Below are 18,696 nucleotides of genomic sequence, written 5' to 3' on the forward strand. Positions count from 1 at the left end.
ACCTAGAGTGACTTGCCTTCCCTGGCACTGTGTCCCCTCAAGTAGGTGGCTCCTTCCTGCTGGTCCCAAGGCAGCGCCCCGCCAAGCCCCGGATCGACGTAACCCAAGTCCCCCCCCCAGTCCAGATTGCTCCAGCCTCCAGCCTCCGAGCCTCCAGTCTCGCTCCAGACCAGGCAGACCTACAACTTGGGACGTCTGAATCGGTTTGACCAAACCCTCCGTCCCATGAGCATGGCGATTATTGTACGTATGCACTCATCTTTTGCCGCCTTGTGACGAAATCTTTGCGGTCCAGCTGTCTTGTGAGCCGCATGCCGGCTTCATTTATTTCCTTCTAATCCTCCCCCGGGTTCCATGCGCCTAACTCCTCCCTTCCTTCCTTCTTCCCTTCGCATTTGCATCTGCATCGCATCCTCAAAGTACTTGTGCCTGCGCACTTGAAATACAAGCATCTACTGATCGAAAGCACCAACAGGCTCTCGGTCAGCTCTATGGGACACGCCCATTGATATCTCGCAATCGTACGCCAAGCCAGAGCGTCGGAATCACTCCGTCTTCCTGGTTCACGGTGCACCCAGCGCAACCGCATGAGTCGGAGCTCCCACTTGGCTCCTCACCAACAGTCTGACGGCGTCCGCCACCAGCCCTCCACCACACCCCATCTCTTCACCTCGGATCAAACAACGCTTGTGGGCACTGGAGCACTGTCTTCATCCCGCTCTGACACGTTCCCCAACATTGCTGAATCCCTCTTCCGACTGGTCCCGGTGCCACCGGCCGAGGGTCGCAGCGCTGAGAGTCGAAAAGACGCTCACACATATTCATGACTCGTCCGGTGCCGGCGCCCCAGACTCCTTTTTTTTTTCTTTTTTTTTTTTTTCTAATTTTCATAAAATCTCAAACCTCCTTTTTTGTGTTGCTTGAACCCTCAACCTCAAAAGAAAATCTCCGGAGTCGACACGCGGTCGGGACTCGCAGCTGAAATATTGAATTCAGCACGCTGGCAGTCTATTTGCTTCAGCTGAGACTTCAAACACGACGCTTCTGCTCCGCAGCCCAGCGCTACGGTTCATGACCCCACATTTTGCTGCGTCTGTTTACTGGATCTCGTTACTTTTGCCCCTCTGAGCTCCAGCTTGAATAATTTTGGACCCGCCACTATCCAACTCCGATTCTTGATAACAAAGACTCCATCTCCTTTCCATCTCATCTCTTTGACTCAAACATCAACCATCCCGCACAGTCTAAAAATATCTTCTTTACACAAAAAGAAGATATTTTTGTTATTGCCTTCACGCTGGCAATCCCCATCAAAGACCAGCGAACCAACAAACAACATCAAGACGCGACGAACCAAGACGCGACGCAACCCACATTGCAACCAAATACCCAGACTCACACATCCTCCACCACCATGTCTCCCAAACAGGAACCCACATACTACCTCGTTCCAAACATGCTTGCTCTAGACAGCTCTGCGCGCGAGGTCGATCTCAACTCGTATGCATGGATACAACCGATTGTTATTGACGACGAAGACTTAATGTTTGGTGGGAAATCACTCAGCGCGTGGTATGAGGAAGACCGTCGACGACTGAGCAGTGGAAGCGACGATGGAAGAGCCGAGCACAGCCAGGACGAAGAGAGACGAGGTCGCGAGCGCGTAAGGAGACATTACAAGGGATCCAAGAACCACCGACAGTGAAGACTCTTGCGCGAAAAGACCTTTCAAGTTCTGGACTCCTTTATCCTATTCATATCAAGCTGGATCTTCAGGTGACGAACTCGGGACCGTAAAAGTTGACGGCATGGCCAGGAGCCAATACGTCACAATTATACGGCCTCAAGTCTACCCTTGGCTTCTACATCATCGCATCACCGCATCAAGACGATAGACTTCTTATATCCACTCAAACTCGCGACGAATACACGATAGCGAACTTTGACAGCTCTGACATCAGAGACCCTTAATTTTGTTTAGAGGAGAGAATGCGCACTCACTCGGAGTTTTGAGGACCCTTTTTTGTTAAAACTACTTTCGCTTTAGCATGTACATTGCATTGTGGCTCAGGATAACAAATTTGTCACGGAGGATGCACTGGCAGCTGACAGGATGTCGGCACTGAATGGCAGGAATACCATAAGTTTTATTTTAGTTTGTGTGTCCAAGTGACTGGTGTCCATGATTTGCCTTATTCCAGCCATCAACCGTAGAGGCAAAAAGTACTTGACCCGAAAAGGAGTCTGCATATGGGGGCCTTGGGCTGCTAGAATACTGAGGCATACTGGTGAACATTCGGCAATGCCTACGATGTCATCGAGATGACTACACCATCAGGAGTACGGATAATTTTTCTTTAGTTCCTTTTTATCGTGTAATATTCTGAAAAACGTCGTTCCCCCCTTTCCAGCTTCACCCACCACGGCCACATGTGTTCTCACGCTAGACCGGCACATGTCATGGCTCAAGCTCCAAGTCAAAAGCTTTTGTGTCCAATATGATAGGCCACGCATCGAGGTTGGGCGGACCTTTCACATCTACCACCCACCCCACTTTGACCTCTTGATGGCTTGGAGGAAACGTGGTGGCTGCCGGTTTCGGGGTTGCCGGGTATTGTTATGCCATTCTTTACTCGGTACGGAGTACGGCGTGTTGGGTGAATAGGGAGAATGGCAGCTGGCTGACTATGTTTGGGGCTTACGGTTGTATTGTGGGAAGTGGCATCATGACCGTCTGTGGTTTTACAATCTAGGCGTGGATTGCGAAATTTACGGAGGGTCCCGTGGCGGTTGCTTTGACGATGTGCGACGGAGGAGACTGATTGCGCCTATTAAGAACGGGTGACTTGGATGCTGATGCTTGAGGCTTGTAAGGAGATGGTATTGAGCTGAAGTTTCTGAAGTTCGTATAGATGCCTGCTCCTGCACGGGATGATGCACCGCTCGGTTGTATACAGGACGAACTTGGCCGTGAGGACAAACATCCGGCCATTGCAGTAAATGGCGGCTGCTGCAATTAGAGCACCAGACCGATGTGCTGCTGTTCGTGAACTCGTCCGGGGTATCTGCTCGACCCCTTAAAGTCTCTCAACCCTAACCCTTCTATGGCGTTGTGCTGCATCAAACCATCCTAATTAGGCTAGCCGTCGAATATTTATGAATGCTCCGGCTCCCCGCTAGCTGCCGCTAGCTTCTCCGCATTCAGGGACCGTACGATGCGCTTCACCTCCAAATGTTGCCCAAGTTCTTCCTAGTCTCACTCGACATGCTGAAGCGACGGATCCTCGACCACACGCCAATGTTGAACATGATGAATGCGAAAATGTGGTGTGTCCGCGAACCGGCCGCCATGGCGTCTCAACGCAACGTCAGTCCACGCCCGGAGGCTCATGCTTCGAGACGAGAAGAGGTCCTGCATCGCCGCCTCGTGCTTCCAAGATGGCTTCATCGTGAAGTCGCCAACGGGGCGACCGACTCTGGGAAGATCGACCAGACTTGTTATATTATCTTCAAGAGGTTCGGAATCGAATGCTCAAGTAACGCACAATTCTTAGCGCCTTCGGAGAATTCACTGTGGCCTTTTCCCGGATAATCCAGCGGTAGTTCTTGACCAACCCGAGGATGCCCTTTCATCGTTCCCGAAGGAGACGGATCAACGAGATCTTCCCGGCTTCATGGAATCTGGCCCCAATGGCACACACGTAACACGCAGCAGCGAGCTATCGACGATCTGCAAGATCAACTGGAACAGCGTCGCAAGTTGCAACGCCAACAATGAGTCTCCTCGCGATACAGCGACAACACGAGTATGTCACGATGAAGCTGTCTACATTTGCGGTTGGCTACGGGATGTCAGAAGGAACGTTAGGGCTAGCATCACAAAGACAACACCATGACATATACAAGAGCAAGGCGGCTCGGTCAAAGCTTGGGGGCAAAGGAGCACATGCACGTGGCACCATATTGAAGCGTCAAGGCTGTTCAGGCTGCTATCAACATCTATTCATGACGACGACGAGCCGAGCCCCTTGTGGGTAAACATGCAATGTCCACAACCACCAAACACGCAAATAACTAGCTAGCTAACCACCACAACTGTGGCTACGACTCTCGCCCCCAGATAACCGCTCCGGCCTTATCCCTGCATTTGCCGCCCTCCGGGTCCCAGGTAAACCCGCAAACTCCACAGACAACATGGCCCGTCTCAAGCTCTGCTGTCGTCTGCCCGCCTCCACATGGGATTTGGCCAGTCGAGTCGCGACACTTATCTGGTGACTCCGGAGGAGGGCTCAATGGTTCAGGATTGGCAGATGGAGGTCGCGGCCACACGAGCACCCCGTTCACATCCCTGCATTTGCCGCCCTCCGGATCCCAAGCGTACTCGCAAACTGCACAAACAGTACGGCCCGTCTGGAGCTCTGCTGTCGTCTGCCCGCCTCCACAGGGGATTTCGCCGGTCGAGTCCTGACACTTCTTTGGTAGCTCGGGGGTTATCTCTTGGTCACTCACTTCCAGCTGGAAACCGCCCAAGAGAAAGCAAGCCAGACAAGTGTTGAGGCAGGGGTCGGTAGATGGTGGCAAGTTATAGGCATCACACTACATTTGCGGTCAGTTCCAATTACTGAGATGCGGTATTGTTTCACAACAGCTTACCTTGCATCTGCCAGCTATTATCATTGGGATTCCTTCGGCCGGTTTTTGCGCTGCCTTCTCCACACTCTCTACATCTGCTTGGAACGCCGTACAGCGCTCTTCCAGTTCAGTCCAAACATCTTCATTCTCGGGAACATTAATCCCAAATTCAGAACAAGAATCCAAGAGCGCGTTAAGCCCCATCTCCCATATCCGCTCCGCATATTCGTCGGTGCGATGAAACGCCGCACAGTAGCCCTTGAACCATTCCTCAACGGGCTTATTTTCATTCACATGCGTCTCCCAGTTTTGACACACCGCAATGAGCTCATCGAGCTTTCCCTCCTTAATATCCTCCTCAAAGTTTCTCCTTGAATTCATCAGCCTTGGGGATGCATATCTTATTCTTTCGTCCGGCAATATAATCCCTCGCGTTTCCTCCTTTTAACGCACATATCAACGCTGCCTTTAGGTCATTCCCGTAAATATCATCCCGCGCGGGACCTCCAATGGCCTCCTGGATAGAGGCTGTCGCACTGTTCAACCAGCGTACAGCGTCTCCAATAGGGCGATCCCACTCCTCCAACAGTTCAAGCAAGTCACGCACATACGGTGACAAGATAAGAAAAGCACTTGCCTTTCCCACCCCCGCCTTGGTCACCTGCATTTTGCTGGACTTGTAAGCCGAACGGCCTTGACCAGTCTTGGAGGACCCTTTCAACGGCTTTGTAGACCCGCCTGTGCTGCCACAACAAAGCTGCCTCTTCCTTTTGCACGGTTTGCACTTCTTCTTTGGTCCAAGAGGCTCACCTGGTACTCTCGTCACTCCAATTTTGATAGACGGATCAAAGGGCTTGGATGGAGGCTGAGGCACGCCTAGACCCCAGGGCATTTCTCTCAGAGGGCCTTGAGAGCCCTTGGGCTTCAGTGCATCGTTTGGCCCCCAATTTGCTATGCCCTTACGTGCTGCGTCGGCAATTTGTTTGCCTGGTGGATCGGATTTCTGTATGGGGGGCGGTGCTTGACGAATCTCCAGGCTGGCGCTGGACGGTCCGATAATAAGAAGGAAGAGTATAAAAAATTGCATTTTTACAATGCACAGTGCTGATAAAAATACTTGACTAGATTTTCCGTCTGAGAAAAGTTGGATCAGTTTTAAAGAGCAGAAGCGGACTTATACTACAGTAATACAGGCTTAGAACTGGAAGCTAGGAGACCCTTGGCATATTTATTATAAGACAAGAGCAGGGGTTTCAGCGTTATATGAGATTACCTTGTTAGGAAGAAGACCCATTATTATTAATGACTACGATAAAGTCATGCTATTTGTACGGCAGAATATTATTAGTTATGCGGTCCTAAACTGTTTTTATAAGAGAGCTGCCTCGCTAGTACTACAAGAACAAACCTAGCGATAGAATAACGAGGTATGGAATATAGCAGTAACTTAATTAGTAGGTCTTTTGTAATACAAGACTACAACTTGCTTCACTAACTCGAGACTCGGGCCGGACTAAAAGACGGCTCGGGAAAATCTTGGTAGAATTACTGTAATATGCTAGAAAAGGTACGTCCGACGTACAAATGGATTTAATTAAACCGCTGGTAGAGCTCAAAGACTCGCTCTTACAAACAGCGGTTTTTGCAGGCTAGAATTAATTACATCTATTACCCACCTGCTAGGTAGGTAGTTATTTACGAAAAGCTAAGGGTACTGCTTATCCTCTACTGTTCGATTAGCCCGTAACCGGAAAAGATGAGAAAAGGGCCATCTTTTTTGCTTTGTGTGTATGTGTGTCTTGATAGCTTGCTACAATCCCGCTTCACCTATCCAGCTTTAGTCTCTGCTGTGTCGGCCACAACGTTTGGGCCGGCATGTGGTGGTCGTGTACGTGTTACGCTTTCACTTACACCGGTGTTGAAGCCGCGTCCGCCCCATTGCAAGTTCAGAGTCTAATCCAACTTGACATTTTTTCCAAGCATGTGGCAAGAGGCTAAACCCTGCTGGCTTGCATCTACTACGGGACTAAGTGTACTTGTCTTGCTCTCCAAAGCAGCGCCTAGCGCCACAGACTCACGCGGTTGCAGTCTATTTAGAACTATACCGATACATAAAGACACACAACCTTTTCACCAATACGCATCGGCAAAGGCAATGCGCTTCACTCGAAGCCAAGGACTCGGAAGAAATCACATAAAAGGCTGTCGCGCCCTCCTGGCGAAAAGGGGAAAGAAATTCCATCTCGCTCGTCCTTCACCCGCCAACGAATACCATCTCCTTTATACACGATAACCCGCCTCTTGCAGCTACATTCTTCAACCTACAAATCGCTTTTCAGCCACTAAACTGCAAGACACATCCATACTTCAAAATGCGATTCGCCACCGTTCTCGCAGCCACCTCTGCCATTGCTCTGGGCAACGCCGCCCCCGTCGTCCACACCGAGGGGGCCGTCCCCGATGTCCCTCATCGGGATACGACCGACTACTATAAAGTAGTTGCTCCATTGCGCACTGGAGCGGCCAAGAGCCAGTTTCGGAAGACTTATACCCTCGGTCCTCAGGCCGCCCAGGGGATTACGGTTCAGCAGGCCAAGCGTCAGCTCATCTTGGAAGACCCGATGCTAAACAAGACGGTGCCAGTGCGCCCTGAACTTCGAAAGCCACGTGTTGACACGTACCATTTCTGCACCGTCGTGTGTCGACTGTGGCCGTGCTCCAATCTGTGCGAAGCCTTCAGGGACGCCGAGAAGAAGCCTTCACCCACCAGGGGACATTGGTGCAAGGAGACTGGGAAGCCTTCCGTTACCCAGGCACATGAGCCCAAGGAAACGGGAAAGCCTTCATCTACTGAGGGACATGGACCCAAGGAGACTGGGAAGCCTTCAACTACCAAGGCACATGGATCCAAGGAAACTGGGAAGCCACAGCTGTAGGGTTACTTTAGGGCATGTATTGGCTTTTGGAGAGAATCGGGGGCGTGGTTGGTCCGTCTGCTATTCTTTGGTCTTTGTATTTCCCTATGTTTTATTGCTCACGGGCTTTGGATGGGGCGAGTCCCGAATGTCTTTGGAATCAAGCTCCAAGTTTGGCTTAAAGTCTGGCATTGGGACAAGGAGGCTTGGGAGCATCTCCTGCAGGAATTTCCCTGCCGCTTAGTGAGACACTGTTGTTTAATTCTAGCCGTACATCATCCGGGAAGAAAGCTAGTTCGTCTCCAAGATCATGAAGTGCTGTGATTCTTGTCCAAGTGTCGTCGACGACAAGACTGGCACGCGCAAGGGACTTTCTATTTCCGGTTGCCGCAGCCATGTTTTCCCAGTACTTGATTGAAGATGCGCATACTTTGTGCCTAAAAAGACTAGCAATGCATGTCAATCAGCCTTGGCATCAACCAACTTGAGCACATCTCGATCCGGCATGAGCAACCATCTGTCAAATCGGGTATCCCCTTCAAACAAGAACAAAGAACCAACTCGTGCCTCGCTGTCTGTTGGCATTATCCTCAGAATAACTACGCATTATTTACTCTTGCAAAGACATAGTGTCATGCTCGATATGATTTTTCCCACCAGTTGCAGAACCAAGTCTCATCCCAACGTGTGCATCTCGACGTCATCAAAGCCACATCAGCGTCTCGGCATACCTTGGGGGAATTGCCGGAATGGTAGTCAATATCCAACAAAGTCCAGATCCAAAGAACAAGCAGCCGCATTTCAGGACCAGGCATCCATTCCCCCATGGCTCAAAGGCAAATGTGCACGGGTTCATGACGCACACCCGCCTTGTCCTCACTTACACGCCATCAAGACCAACCGACAGGCGCGACGTCTTCCAAAGAAAAAGATGGAAAATTGATTATCCAAACTTCGAACCAAGTAAATATTCCCCTCGCACCTTTTTTAACTCAACAACACCTGACAAATATGCCAAGCCAATATTCAACCGCGCCTCCGCAGAAACAGCTGGCGCCCAAGAACGCAGGCGGATCCGATCAAAGCACCAAGTTCATCATCGGCTTCTGCGTCGCCATCCCCTGCACGCTCATGATAGTCGGCCTGCACTTGTTCGTTCGACGGCGCCGCAACAAGAAGCTCGGCAAGACGGGAAACAAGGACGGGCCCAAAGCCACACCCACCAACAGCGCCTGGGGTAAGAAGAAAAGCAAGGGGAGCATATCTGGGAGATTCTCCGAGGGACCGAATCCCGCAGAGCCGCCGCCGGCGTATAAACGGGAGAAGGAGTTGCTGCCGACTTGGTTGTGAGGCCAAACATGTCATCCCATGCAACCCTGCCGGCGGCTCTGCGACGGCCGCACGGCATCTCACAAGACGAGACGGGGCAAGCACGTGGCCCGTATCCTGGTATACTTGCTATTATTTGTAGCTAGTGATTCTCTCCTTTCGCATGATACCCGCGGTAGTATAGAACAACCGTCTCTTCTGCCCGCATGAAAGTCATCTTGCTCACCTTTGTGTCCAAACACCGACCCGAACACCCTCATAACAAACCACGCTTTACAATCCAATTAGCCTACCATCAAGCAGCGATAAATATCACCAAACTTCTCAAAGAGAGTAAAGAATCGTTCACCGGAACAATAACAACTCAAAACATCAAAACCAAACACGTGACCACATGATCCTCTTATATCACGTGATCACGTAGCAGCCAAATCCTTCCAAAAGCTGCCCATCAACACCAAGAATATCGAACAGCCACCACGCGATATCGCTTCACAACCCCCCCATCCGACCGACTCCCGTTTCGGCCATCACCACAGACACCATGTCCGGCGGCCACAAGCCCATCCGTCTACCGCCCCTCAAAACCCTGCGCGTGCACAACCCCAAGCGACAGCCCGAAAACCCATGCATTGCAATAATGTCCAGCGTGCTCGGTACGTTTCCCCCCTCCCCCCTCCCCCTTCAGCCCGGTGGTCAAAACGCGCAATCGTTGCCCACACGCAAATGCGGCTGACAATGGGAAAATATTCAAAACGTGCAGCATGCTGGGCTTCCGCGGGCTACAACGCCTCCGGCTGCGCCGCCATCGAGAACCAGCTCCGGAAATGTATGGATGGGCCTGCGCCGCCGCCCGCGCCAGCAAACACCATCAATTACCACCTTTCGAGAATGCAAAAGCACGTTACGAGTCCACGGAAGCAAAAGTAAAAAGAAACCCGCGTTGACTGTCAAACATGAAAGAAGGCTGTATATGCGCTTGTTGGACGGGGGCAGGGGGTGCAATTTGGGCGAAAAAGAATGATCGAGTACATATGCGTCTTGTCCCCTGGAGCTTTGTGCATTCACGGCGTTTTCATTGGCTTTTTTTTTTTTGTAATACCATACATTGTACGGGTAGCGAACGGCCCATTGACGGCTGGTGTACGATAAGACTTGACATCATGGATCACCATGGAAATCACAGCTGTACAAGACTACGGGTTGGCATACTATTTGCAACATCCATGACCAATTCATTCACAACGAATTTCTAAATCGCTCATCAGAACAGCCAAGTGCCCGAGTCAGTATCTATGTAACTTCAGGCTGAGAAGCCTCATTACCTCCAATTCCAAATCTACCTATGCACAACCCCAAACTGTTCCAGCTCTCCATGCCACCATCTGTCTATCCAGCTTTGCAGCCGCTAACAAAAGAAAATCCAGCTCAGTGTCCACAGAGCGCCAAAAAAAAAGAGGAAGAAAAGAAAAACTTGAGATCAGAGGATGGGCAGAAGGCAGGGGGAAATAACAGGAAGATACAATCCCAAACGAGTGTGTGGCCGTATATACTTTCAGACCAAAATAGAAAAAGAAAAAGAGTGAAACCCAGGATGCGCCCAGCCTCCAATGCCTGGCTCCGCGAACCTCCCAGTAGCGCCTATAAATCATGTCCATAAAATTTGCCCAAAAGATGAGAATATGATGCCATGCTACAGCCTTGCGGTAATGTCTCTACAGAATGCACATCCAATGAAATGGACCGAGTCCAAATACAAGCAATCTTGAGGCAACAAAGTCTGCTACTCGGCCAGGGTGAGAAGACACACCGTCGCGAAACAGGCTGTGGCAGTCCAAACAAAAAATAAAAAAATAAAAAAATAAGTGTCAGGATCAAAGATTCAGAATGGCGTCCAGCATCAACAAGTCAACTGCCGGTCAAGTCGGAAACTCTTGAGGACATACTAGTCGCTGCGATGCAGTGTCAATATGACGAATTCACTGCCAAATGGGCGAGGGAGGGCGGAATAGGGAAGAAATGTCCGTGTTCGGAGGCGTCGTTCGGAATTCGAGAGGGACTCTACGCGCCAGGGTTGCGAATGCCGGCATGTTCTTGAACGCCTACTCGTGACAAATGCCGTCGGTAAATGCACTCAGTAACTTCGTAGCCGCGCCCATGAGAATAACAAGGCCAATTTGTGACTGGCAGTCTCATTGGCCTTCTCCAAGACAAAAGAGCTCTATCTCTCCAACGCCACCAGAATACATGTTTCGAGCTCCCTCGCGCCACTCCATAAAGGCAATCTGAATATCGTCATCGCTTTCAATGGTGACAAAGTCGCCATCTTCATCACGGTACCGGAGCTTCAGCATACCCTTGCCAATGCTGCTCGTCATGAATCGTGAAAGTTTAGCGTCAATTCGATCAATCAAGGATTGATACGTGATATTAAATGCAACCACAAGCGTCACATAATTTCCGCTATCACAGTTGACCCTAACTTTCAACTGCGTGGGCATGGGCAAATCTGGGCTTGCCACGGAGTTGCCAGTCGGAGGGAGCGTCCCGGTACCGAGGGATGGGGACACGTTGCGTGAATTCGCAGTGGCAGAGTCGACTCGCAACCCGTTGCCGCCGGTGGGTGTGTTTCCACGCGGATAGGGTGGTTGAGGAGGAAAATGAGACATCGTACCCCCGAGGCTTCCCGAGTGCTGGTGCATTCGCTCACGATGGGCTCCGGGGCTTTGTGTGCTGGTTCGAATTGGTAAATCATTGCGAGGCGAGCCTGTTTGCGATCGAGGGATGTTGCCGTCATGCGCTGGGTGTAAGTGCTGAGGAATGCCAGGTACGGCTGGAATATTGCTCTGGCTCGGTTGACGATGTCGAGGGATACCTGCAACATTCACATCCGGTGTGCTGTAAGACCTACTTCTTTGTTGCTGAGCCGCAGTTTGACTATGCGTGGCCATTGCGGGCAGAGACGGTCCACGAGCGGTTCTGCTACCCATGCCCATCGGATTGGGGGAGGAACCATCTCGTGATGGGGCCCGTGGCATGGATGGAGAATAACGCGGGTCGTCCCAAACGGCCTGTGGTGTGCCAGCCTTGGGAGGGAACTGATAAGCAGGCCCAGGGAAGATGCCGCTCGTGGTGCTTGTACGAGAAGACGCTGGAGACTCGGCCACTGGGGAGAAGTAGCTGTCTCCTCCCCTCGAGCCGGGAGATTGGGCGCCATTGGTTTGGGTCTGCAGATTGAGGGGAGCGGGCGGCATAGGCAATGGGAAACGCGGCGGTGGAGCTCTTGCGATGCCTGCAAGGGATTGTGTGCTCTCCCCTGTGGCAGAACGTTGTCTCAGACTGGAGCTTGAAGAGGTGCGAGGCACAGCGGTGCCCATCGATGCAGGCATTGGAAACTGTGCCGGCGCCGTTGCTGGTCCATAGTCTTCGTCATCTTCTTCGTCCTGCTGTAAATAGGGGTTCTCGAGGCCGCCGGCTTGGTCCCTGGTCCATGCAAAGTCGTTGTTGATGGATTCTTGGCTGGTGGAGAGCCGTGGCGCATTTTCCTTCCTCTGCGTCTCTAATCCGCCCGCCCATTTCCTCATTGTCTCCTCATTAAGGAACTTGATCGTGAAATTCTCGACGCCAGGGTCACCCTTCCACCAAATCTGAACGCTGTGAGAACCTACTAGAGTGGTTAGCAAAACAAAAGAAGAAGAAAAACGCAATCAGTCGGTCCATTTTAGTGTTCGCGCCACCTACCAGGTTTTGAAAGGGACACAATGTCAGTCACATTAGTCATGAAGATTCTGCCCTTGAGCTGGAGCTTTGCGTTCTTATTCCTGATTTTGGGACCCGTGGATCGCGTCTTGTCTTTCTTGCCGGAGGCTTCCTTGCAACATAGCAAAATGCATTCAAAAAGGTAAATTTCATACTGTATCAAGAAAACGTTAGTTTCTCCCGACGCCAACATGGAACGGGGCCATTACGTACATCCTTCTCTTGATCACTCTTGCCAGTAATGACACCATACACACCGTGCAGGAGTAGCTTGCCGAATGATTCCACTTTATGTGACTTCCAATCGTCTACCCGAGTGATGAGTTCCTCCAGTGCTTCATCAAGAAGGTCCCGGTTTACGGCTTCGTTGGCTTTGAGTAAAACTCGTTCCGCGGCTTCACACCCAGTGTTTAGATCGTCTTTGACTTCCTCGTCTTCCGACTTTTTGGCGAGGTCCTTGAGCAACAATGGATATTTCACCAACCGCTGCATAGGTTTTAACAAAAATCCGTCCAGTGTGTTGAAGTCTGCGGCAACAGGGTGCTCTGATTGTTGAATTTTCTCGAAAACTTGGTTGGCGATTTGAGCAGCCTTGCGCTGATTGGCGATAAAGGGCTGGTAGATGTCAAAGGCATCTTCGTAGAAACAAAACGGGGCACCCCATCGCTGGACGGCCTTTGGCAAGGAGTTTGTTGTTTCGACTCGAATGAGAAATCGTCGCTGAAAATCGAGAATCGCGTTGATGTTCAGAAAGATTTGGTGCACAACATCTCCTGGGATTAGTCCCTTTTGTTCCAACGTCTTTTTCAGGTCGTGCAAGTTTTCCAGGTCCTGGACATATTTTCGCTCGGTATCAACCAGTTCTTTGACAATGTGATCCCTGTAGCTCATTTGCGCGCCCCCTGTTGCGACGACAGGCTCGTCCACGGGATAAGGTTGAAGCTGTAGCAATAGGCCACGTTGCTCTGCGAGATCAAGCACGTAGTTGACGACCTGCGTAACCTTGACGAAACCGCTTGTATCGTTTCCCATCAAATCTGTAATGACAAAACTCTGGGCGGGGGGGACTTGCAATTCCTTCATACACGCCTGCACAAACTTGAAAATGGCAATCTTGGACTTCTTCGCTTCTGATGCATTTGGATCCTCCACCTTGAGCGGTTCTGTGGGCTGTAGCGAGTTGTAGATTGTGAGAAGGGGATACCCTGACCGGAACAGATTCCACAAGGGGTCGACAGGATCGGTAGGGTCAAGTTGCTCGAGAAAGGGTCCAAAACCGGGTACTTGACTTAATCGTTGTTTGAGAGACACACAAATCTGGTAGAGCGATCGCGAAGCATCCGCCTTTTGATTGATGATGTTGGCCGTGGCCACGACAGATCCGCCATTCTGCCCTGGAACCACGGTTGCAGCACTACTCAGTGAATGCAGCGACGTCGATGAACTGGTATACGCCGTCGACCCCGACAGCTGGCTACCGCGGGGCACACTGTTCATGTTGTTGTGTGAGAGGACGCCGACGCCGCTCTGGTTGGGGTGGAAGACCGGAGCGGTGTTATTTCGAAGCAGAGGGGCATGGGCCATGTCCGTTTACTCCATGCGTCCAGGAGAAATGAAAGCCCCGGCGCGAACAATGGAGGGCACAAGTGTTTTGTCGTCGAGGTGTAGGAATGAGGGGTTACTCGTCGTAGCCAAAGTGCAGTCGTATGGAGGATGACCGTATGTTCGTTCGTCAACGAATGGCGTTGTCTTTGTTTGTCACGCCCTCCCTTCTGGCACGGAGTGGTCTCAGATTTGTGCCCTTTGTCGCGTCATTCAACAAACAATGGTCAGGCGAGACGATTCACGAGAAGGCGAGAAATGCAGCTGCCCGTCCTCTGGCAGGGAACAGATGTTGGATAGCGCGGGAGGAGACGGCAGGTCGAGTGTAGGTGTTTTTTTTCCTTCTTGGGTGCGCAGACCAACGAAGGCGGTGGTAGACGCAGTCGGGGCGGGTTTTGGAGGGGAAGGCGACCCCTATCTCAGCTCAAATCGTTACCGAACGACTCGCGGTCAGCAACGATGTGGAAAATTACCGTCTAATGGGTAAGTCCCGACAAGTCGAACCAACGACGTCGAGGAGCAGGCGACAGGCACCGTCAATTCGGGGGCGAGCTGAGAGATGCTGCAGGCGACGATGCAGACGCAAGTAGTTCGATGTATGTTAATTTGGGGGGACCAGACAGCTCAATTAAGGCGGTCGAGGCCGAGGTCGAGGTTGCTCAATGCAAGGTGAGGTGACCACAGCCAACGGTCCAGCGTTCCAACGTCCCAGTGTCCCAGTGCTTTTTCCCCTGCTCAGTGCGAGAGTGCGCAATGCCCAGGAAACACTCGGGGGCCCCAGGGCAATTGCCCGCTGTTCCAGAGTGGCTCTCAATGGCTCAGGTCCGCGCAACTCAAAGTGGGGCGCGTGGGTCTGTGGGATCGAGACTACCTGCCTGCCTCACTCTTCTCCAGCGAGCACGGGTGGTGTTCTTGTCGAGCAATGAGGAAGTTGGTTGGTGAGTAATGCTTCATGCAGCGCAGAGGCCAGAGGCTCGCCGGCTATTGTCTTTATTCTTGGCGAGAGATGGCCGTGACAGCACTGGTGCCTGCCTGTGACGGAAGTGAGGCAGACTGAGTCTGGTGTGCAGATGCAGGCGTATCGTACTCGGTACGGCCAAGCAGACAGATTTCTGGGCCAGGCGAAGCAAGAAGCCGGCAGATCAGACAAGACCATAGAAACAGGGACTCTGGGGGCGGACGGCCAGAGTCAATCTATTACGTGCCTGGTCCCTTGGTTCCCTTGCACGCGGGTTGCAAAAAAGGCCGCACACCTGTGTGTGTGGTTGTAGGTGCGGGGTGTGCGGCCTTTTTTGCAACCCGCGTGCCTTGGTCCCCTGGTGCTATTCATCGTCGAGCGACGGGGAAACCGGTTGGCATTCAACGTTCGGATAGAGAGACGCTTGAGCCCCGACGCATGAACCAGTGCACAGCGGCTGCAAGAGACGTGGCGACACAGGCAAGCAAGCAAGCAAGCAAGCGTGTGAGTGTGAGGGTGTGAGTGGGTGCAGGCCACTGGTCCGTTTGGCGGTCCGCTAGTGGAGGGGCAGGGGATCAAACTGGTCTGGTGGTGATATGAACAGGCACTGGGGCATTTGGGGCCGCGTCCAAAACTTTACCGTCAAACGAATTGACACCGGTCTTACTCAAGAAGGCTACATGTACTTTTAGTAATACCTCCTGGGTTGGTATTCAATAGGTATCCCAAGGGCTAAATTTCCGAGTAGACAACGCTAGACTAGGGCCATGTCTAGTCTCTGGGCCTGTCTGGCAGAAGTTGGGCTGCAAAGCATGGCTTGTTTTTGATGGCACCCAAAAGTACGGAGTCCATGGATGTGCTCTGCCATGTAGGCACCTACCTAGGCGAGTATGTAGTTATCTCGCCGTCGAGATGCAGCTATCGCCACCATCATCAACATCATCATCATCGCCAACCTGGACCTGCGTGTGGCTGCCTGCAAGTACATGCACGAAGTGACTTGTTTAATTCAATCGGCTTCTCAGCCCCTTCTACGGAGCCCTGATGGTCCAGTCGCGCGTGTATGGAGGTATGGAGCCCTCCGATATTTGTTCAATCTCCTGAATCAATTCACTGCCGCTCGCTGCCGTGGGCTGGAACAGTTGGGCTGGCCTCTGCCGTTCCTACACCAGCATCGGGTCTATCGGATGCCAAGTTCGACGTTGGGTTCCCAATGTTGGGCTGCTCTGATACAATGCTACCAGACAATACTCCGTAGCCCCAAGTGCTTTGTTCCAGCCGTCGCCTTCCTGCTTGACGGATGACCCGGGCGTGAATCCTGAATTAGCGTACGTACCGAACTTCACCCTCACTCGACTTCAAGTTTGTGTGTCACGCTTGGCACTTGTAGATCATATCTGCCCCCAATTAATATTCCGTATAGCATGCATGTACATGCGTGGGTACACCCTTCCTACCGGGCCCCTTCTTCTAGTCAGGGTGGGCTCATCATGGTATCTCTTTGCGCCGAAATCTAATGCCCACCATCCAATCGTCAAAGTTGAGGGTGGGCAGTTGAAACCCTCGAGTCAACCACGGCTACCCATCAGGTCGCCATCCAGCGCCAATTGCACAACGTCAGCACCTATCCAGGTGGAAAAGGAAAAGGGGGTCGGTCCCTCGTTGGAGTGGCGTCTTTGTTTCGAAGACTGCCACAGGGTTCGCTGGAGCGCCGTTTGGTGTTTCGCCAACGTCATGTGCCGGGAGGCGGCGGCACCCTAGGATGGCACCACCACATTTCGACCCTTTGATACGGAGTTGGGGCAACAGATGGAGGCCTGGGTTGGCCTTTGTTCCCTGCCTTCTATGTTTTATTTCTTTTTCGGTGTGTCCTTGCCACATCAGGCAGGAGGAACCTGTATATGGATAAATTCCGATAGTCAACGGCCGGAGTGAAATGCGCATTGGGCGGGGATCAGCTGACGTCGTCGAGACTCAAGAACGACTAACGGCCGACTTGTGTGTGGACATGACGATTTTCGAGAATGTCTGTCTGTTGTTCTGCTGGTGGGGAAGAGGGGAAGAGGGGAAGTTGATTTTGGGAACTTGGGAACCTTGCGAGCGCAAAACCGCGCCAAGCCAGCCGCTTGTGTGCTTGTCTGCAACATCCAAGTTCCAACCTTCCGGCCATTCTCACTCAAACATGCAATCACATTGGGTCTTTTCCACCCGATCCTTCGGCACGGCCTTGACAAAGAGGGTTTAACTCCATAACTAGCTCGGCCGGTACCATCCTCCTAGTCCAAAGCAGCCCGCAGCCACCCACTTTCCATTGCCTTTTCCAAACCATGGACACCATGTGAGAGGCGAGGGTGCCTGCGATGCATGATCATTATGCGTCTCCATTTTACACGGTCCTTGTCTATGCAGAAACGCAAGGTTACGGCAGTAGATCTGAAGTAACCAGTACCGAGCATGAGGACGTTTCGTTCGCCTGCGCCATCATAAATACCAATTAGTTATTAGGTTGGCGTGAACGGTGGCGAGCCGGCATTCGAACTGGACAGCTGATTGTCTGTATGATGTCTATTTCTAATCGAGGACGAGTACAAATCATCTTTGTTCCCCTTGAAGCTGAAAGGATGAGGCTGGAAAGTCCTCATATGAAAGAATGTCTCCGAGCCGGGAGTACAGGTACTGTCCGAGAATCACTTCTTATCATCCCAATGCAAGAGTTCGGGGCCATCCAGCAGCTCGACGAAACTACTTGCTGGAATGTAAGCATGTAAAGCAGACATCGGCTCCAAGAGAAACTCATTTATCTACCTAGGTAGGGCAGTCTTTGTTGCAACTTGTCCACCTGCTTTTCGCATGGGCTACCCTGTAGCGTAACGAAGTGCCCAAATGTCTCGATCCAATTATCATGATACTAAAATCTACTTGGTTTAGTACAGATTTTCACGAGTAGGTGGAAACGTGGTAGCCGTGAGTCGGAAATCATCGTCACGGATAGCCATAGAATGCCGTGGCACATTGTTGTAGTTGTTATTCCGAGTGCACACCCGCCGGCATAACCGGATACGCTTTAGCCCGCGCGGCTTGGTGACTGACAGGTGAAGCCACGATTAGTCGAGGAACTGTACATTAACGATCAAACTTGACAGCCAGGGATACCGTTTGCTTCTCGGGGGGAGGCAGTGCCGGAAACAAACCCGCACCATGTGTTTTGGTGAAACAAGATATGAGGCAGTTACAGTAGGCGTGCAATGCGTTCTCAACTTGAGCATCATGTCATATTTGTGAGATATTGCATAATGAGACTCTATGGTTGACTCGAGAATCTCTCGCCATTATGTGAAATTAAAGTGGTGATAAGCCGTCTGCAAGGCGGCATGCTGCAGCATCGATACGACGACGGACGAGCCCGAGTCGAGAGTACATGGCAGGCATGGACGTGTTTGGGTTCCAAGTTAGCGATGCCTTGTCCTCGTATCTACAAACCTGCGTTGCATCGTCTATTGG

At 51.7% G+C, this 18,696-nt stretch overlaps 7 protein-coding genes across 7 annotated transcripts; 5 read left to right on the forward strand and 2 right to left on the reverse strand.

The window, feature by feature from the left end:
* The first annotated feature begins 171 nt into the window (after positions 1-171).
* On the forward strand, positions 172-2,255 carry J3458_004371 (uncharacterized protein). The gene has a single exon (XM_066118180.1). The coding sequence runs from the start codon at positions 1,415-1,417 to the stop codon at positions 1,703-1,705; it is 291 nt and encodes a 96-aa protein (XP_065976780.1). The 5' UTR covers positions 172-1,414; the 3' UTR covers positions 1,706-2,255.
* Positions 2,256-4,608: 2,353 nt separating this feature from the next.
* On the reverse strand, positions 4,609-5,013 carry J3458_004372 (uncharacterized protein; the record flags this gene model as incomplete). Its single annotated transcript, XM_066118181.1, has 1 exon — positions 4,609-5,013. One exon carries the CDS (start codon positions 5,011-5,013, stop codon positions 4,609-4,611), a length of 405 nt encoding a protein of 134 aa, XP_065976781.1.
* Positions 5,014-7,004: 1,991 nt separating this feature from the next.
* On the forward strand, positions 7,005-7,568 carry J3458_004373 (uncharacterized protein; the record flags this gene model as incomplete). Its single annotated transcript, XM_007809858.1, has 1 exon — positions 7,005-7,568. One exon carries the CDS (start codon positions 7,005-7,007, stop codon positions 7,566-7,568), a length of 564 nt encoding a protein of 187 aa, XP_007808049.1.
* Positions 7,569-8,558: 990 nt separating this feature from the next.
* Positions 8,559-8,897, forward strand: J3458_004374 (uncharacterized protein; the record flags this gene model as incomplete). The annotated part of the gene is made up of 1 exon (XM_007809857.2): positions 8,559-8,897. One exon carries the CDS (start codon positions 8,559-8,561, stop codon positions 8,895-8,897), a length of 339 nt encoding a protein of 112 aa, XP_007808048.2.
* Positions 8,898-8,991: 94 nt separating this feature from the next.
* Positions 8,992-15,095, reverse strand: CDC24_1 (Guanine nucleotide exchange factor for Cdc42p). Its single transcript, XM_066118183.1, has 3 exons — positions 12,849-15,095; positions 12,618-12,789; positions 8,992-12,540 (listed from the first exon to the last, which is right to left on the reverse strand). Exons 1-3 carry the CDS (start codon positions 14,217-14,219, stop codon positions 11,069-11,071), a joined length of 3,015 nt encoding a protein of 1,004 aa, XP_065976782.1. The 5' UTR covers positions 14,220-15,095; the 3' UTR covers positions 8,992-11,068.
* MRP10 (40S ribosomal protein mrp10) lies at positions 9,421-9,806 on the forward strand (the record flags this gene model as incomplete). The annotated part of the gene is made up of 2 exons (XM_066118182.1): positions 9,421-9,532; positions 9,640-9,806. 2 exons carry the CDS (start codon positions 9,421-9,423, stop codon positions 9,804-9,806), a joined length of 279 nt encoding a protein of 92 aa, XP_065976783.1.
* A 2,036-nt stretch (positions 15,096-17,131) lies between the features above and the next one.
* Positions 17,132-17,440, forward strand: J3458_004377 (uncharacterized protein; the record flags this gene model as incomplete). Its single annotated transcript, XM_066118184.1, has 1 exon — positions 17,132-17,440. The coding sequence occupies one exon, from the start codon at positions 17,132-17,134 to the stop codon at positions 17,438-17,440; it is 309 nt and encodes a 102-aa protein (XP_065976784.1).
* Positions 17,441-18,696: the final 1,256 nt, after the last annotated feature.

This window comes from Metarhizium acridum, assembly GCF_019434415.1.
Source record: "Metarhizium acridum strain ARSEF 324 chromosome Unknown scaffold_29, whole genome shotgun sequence".
Taxonomy (NCBI): Eukaryota; Fungi; Ascomycota; class Sordariomycetes; order Hypocreales; family Clavicipitaceae; genus Metarhizium; species Metarhizium acridum.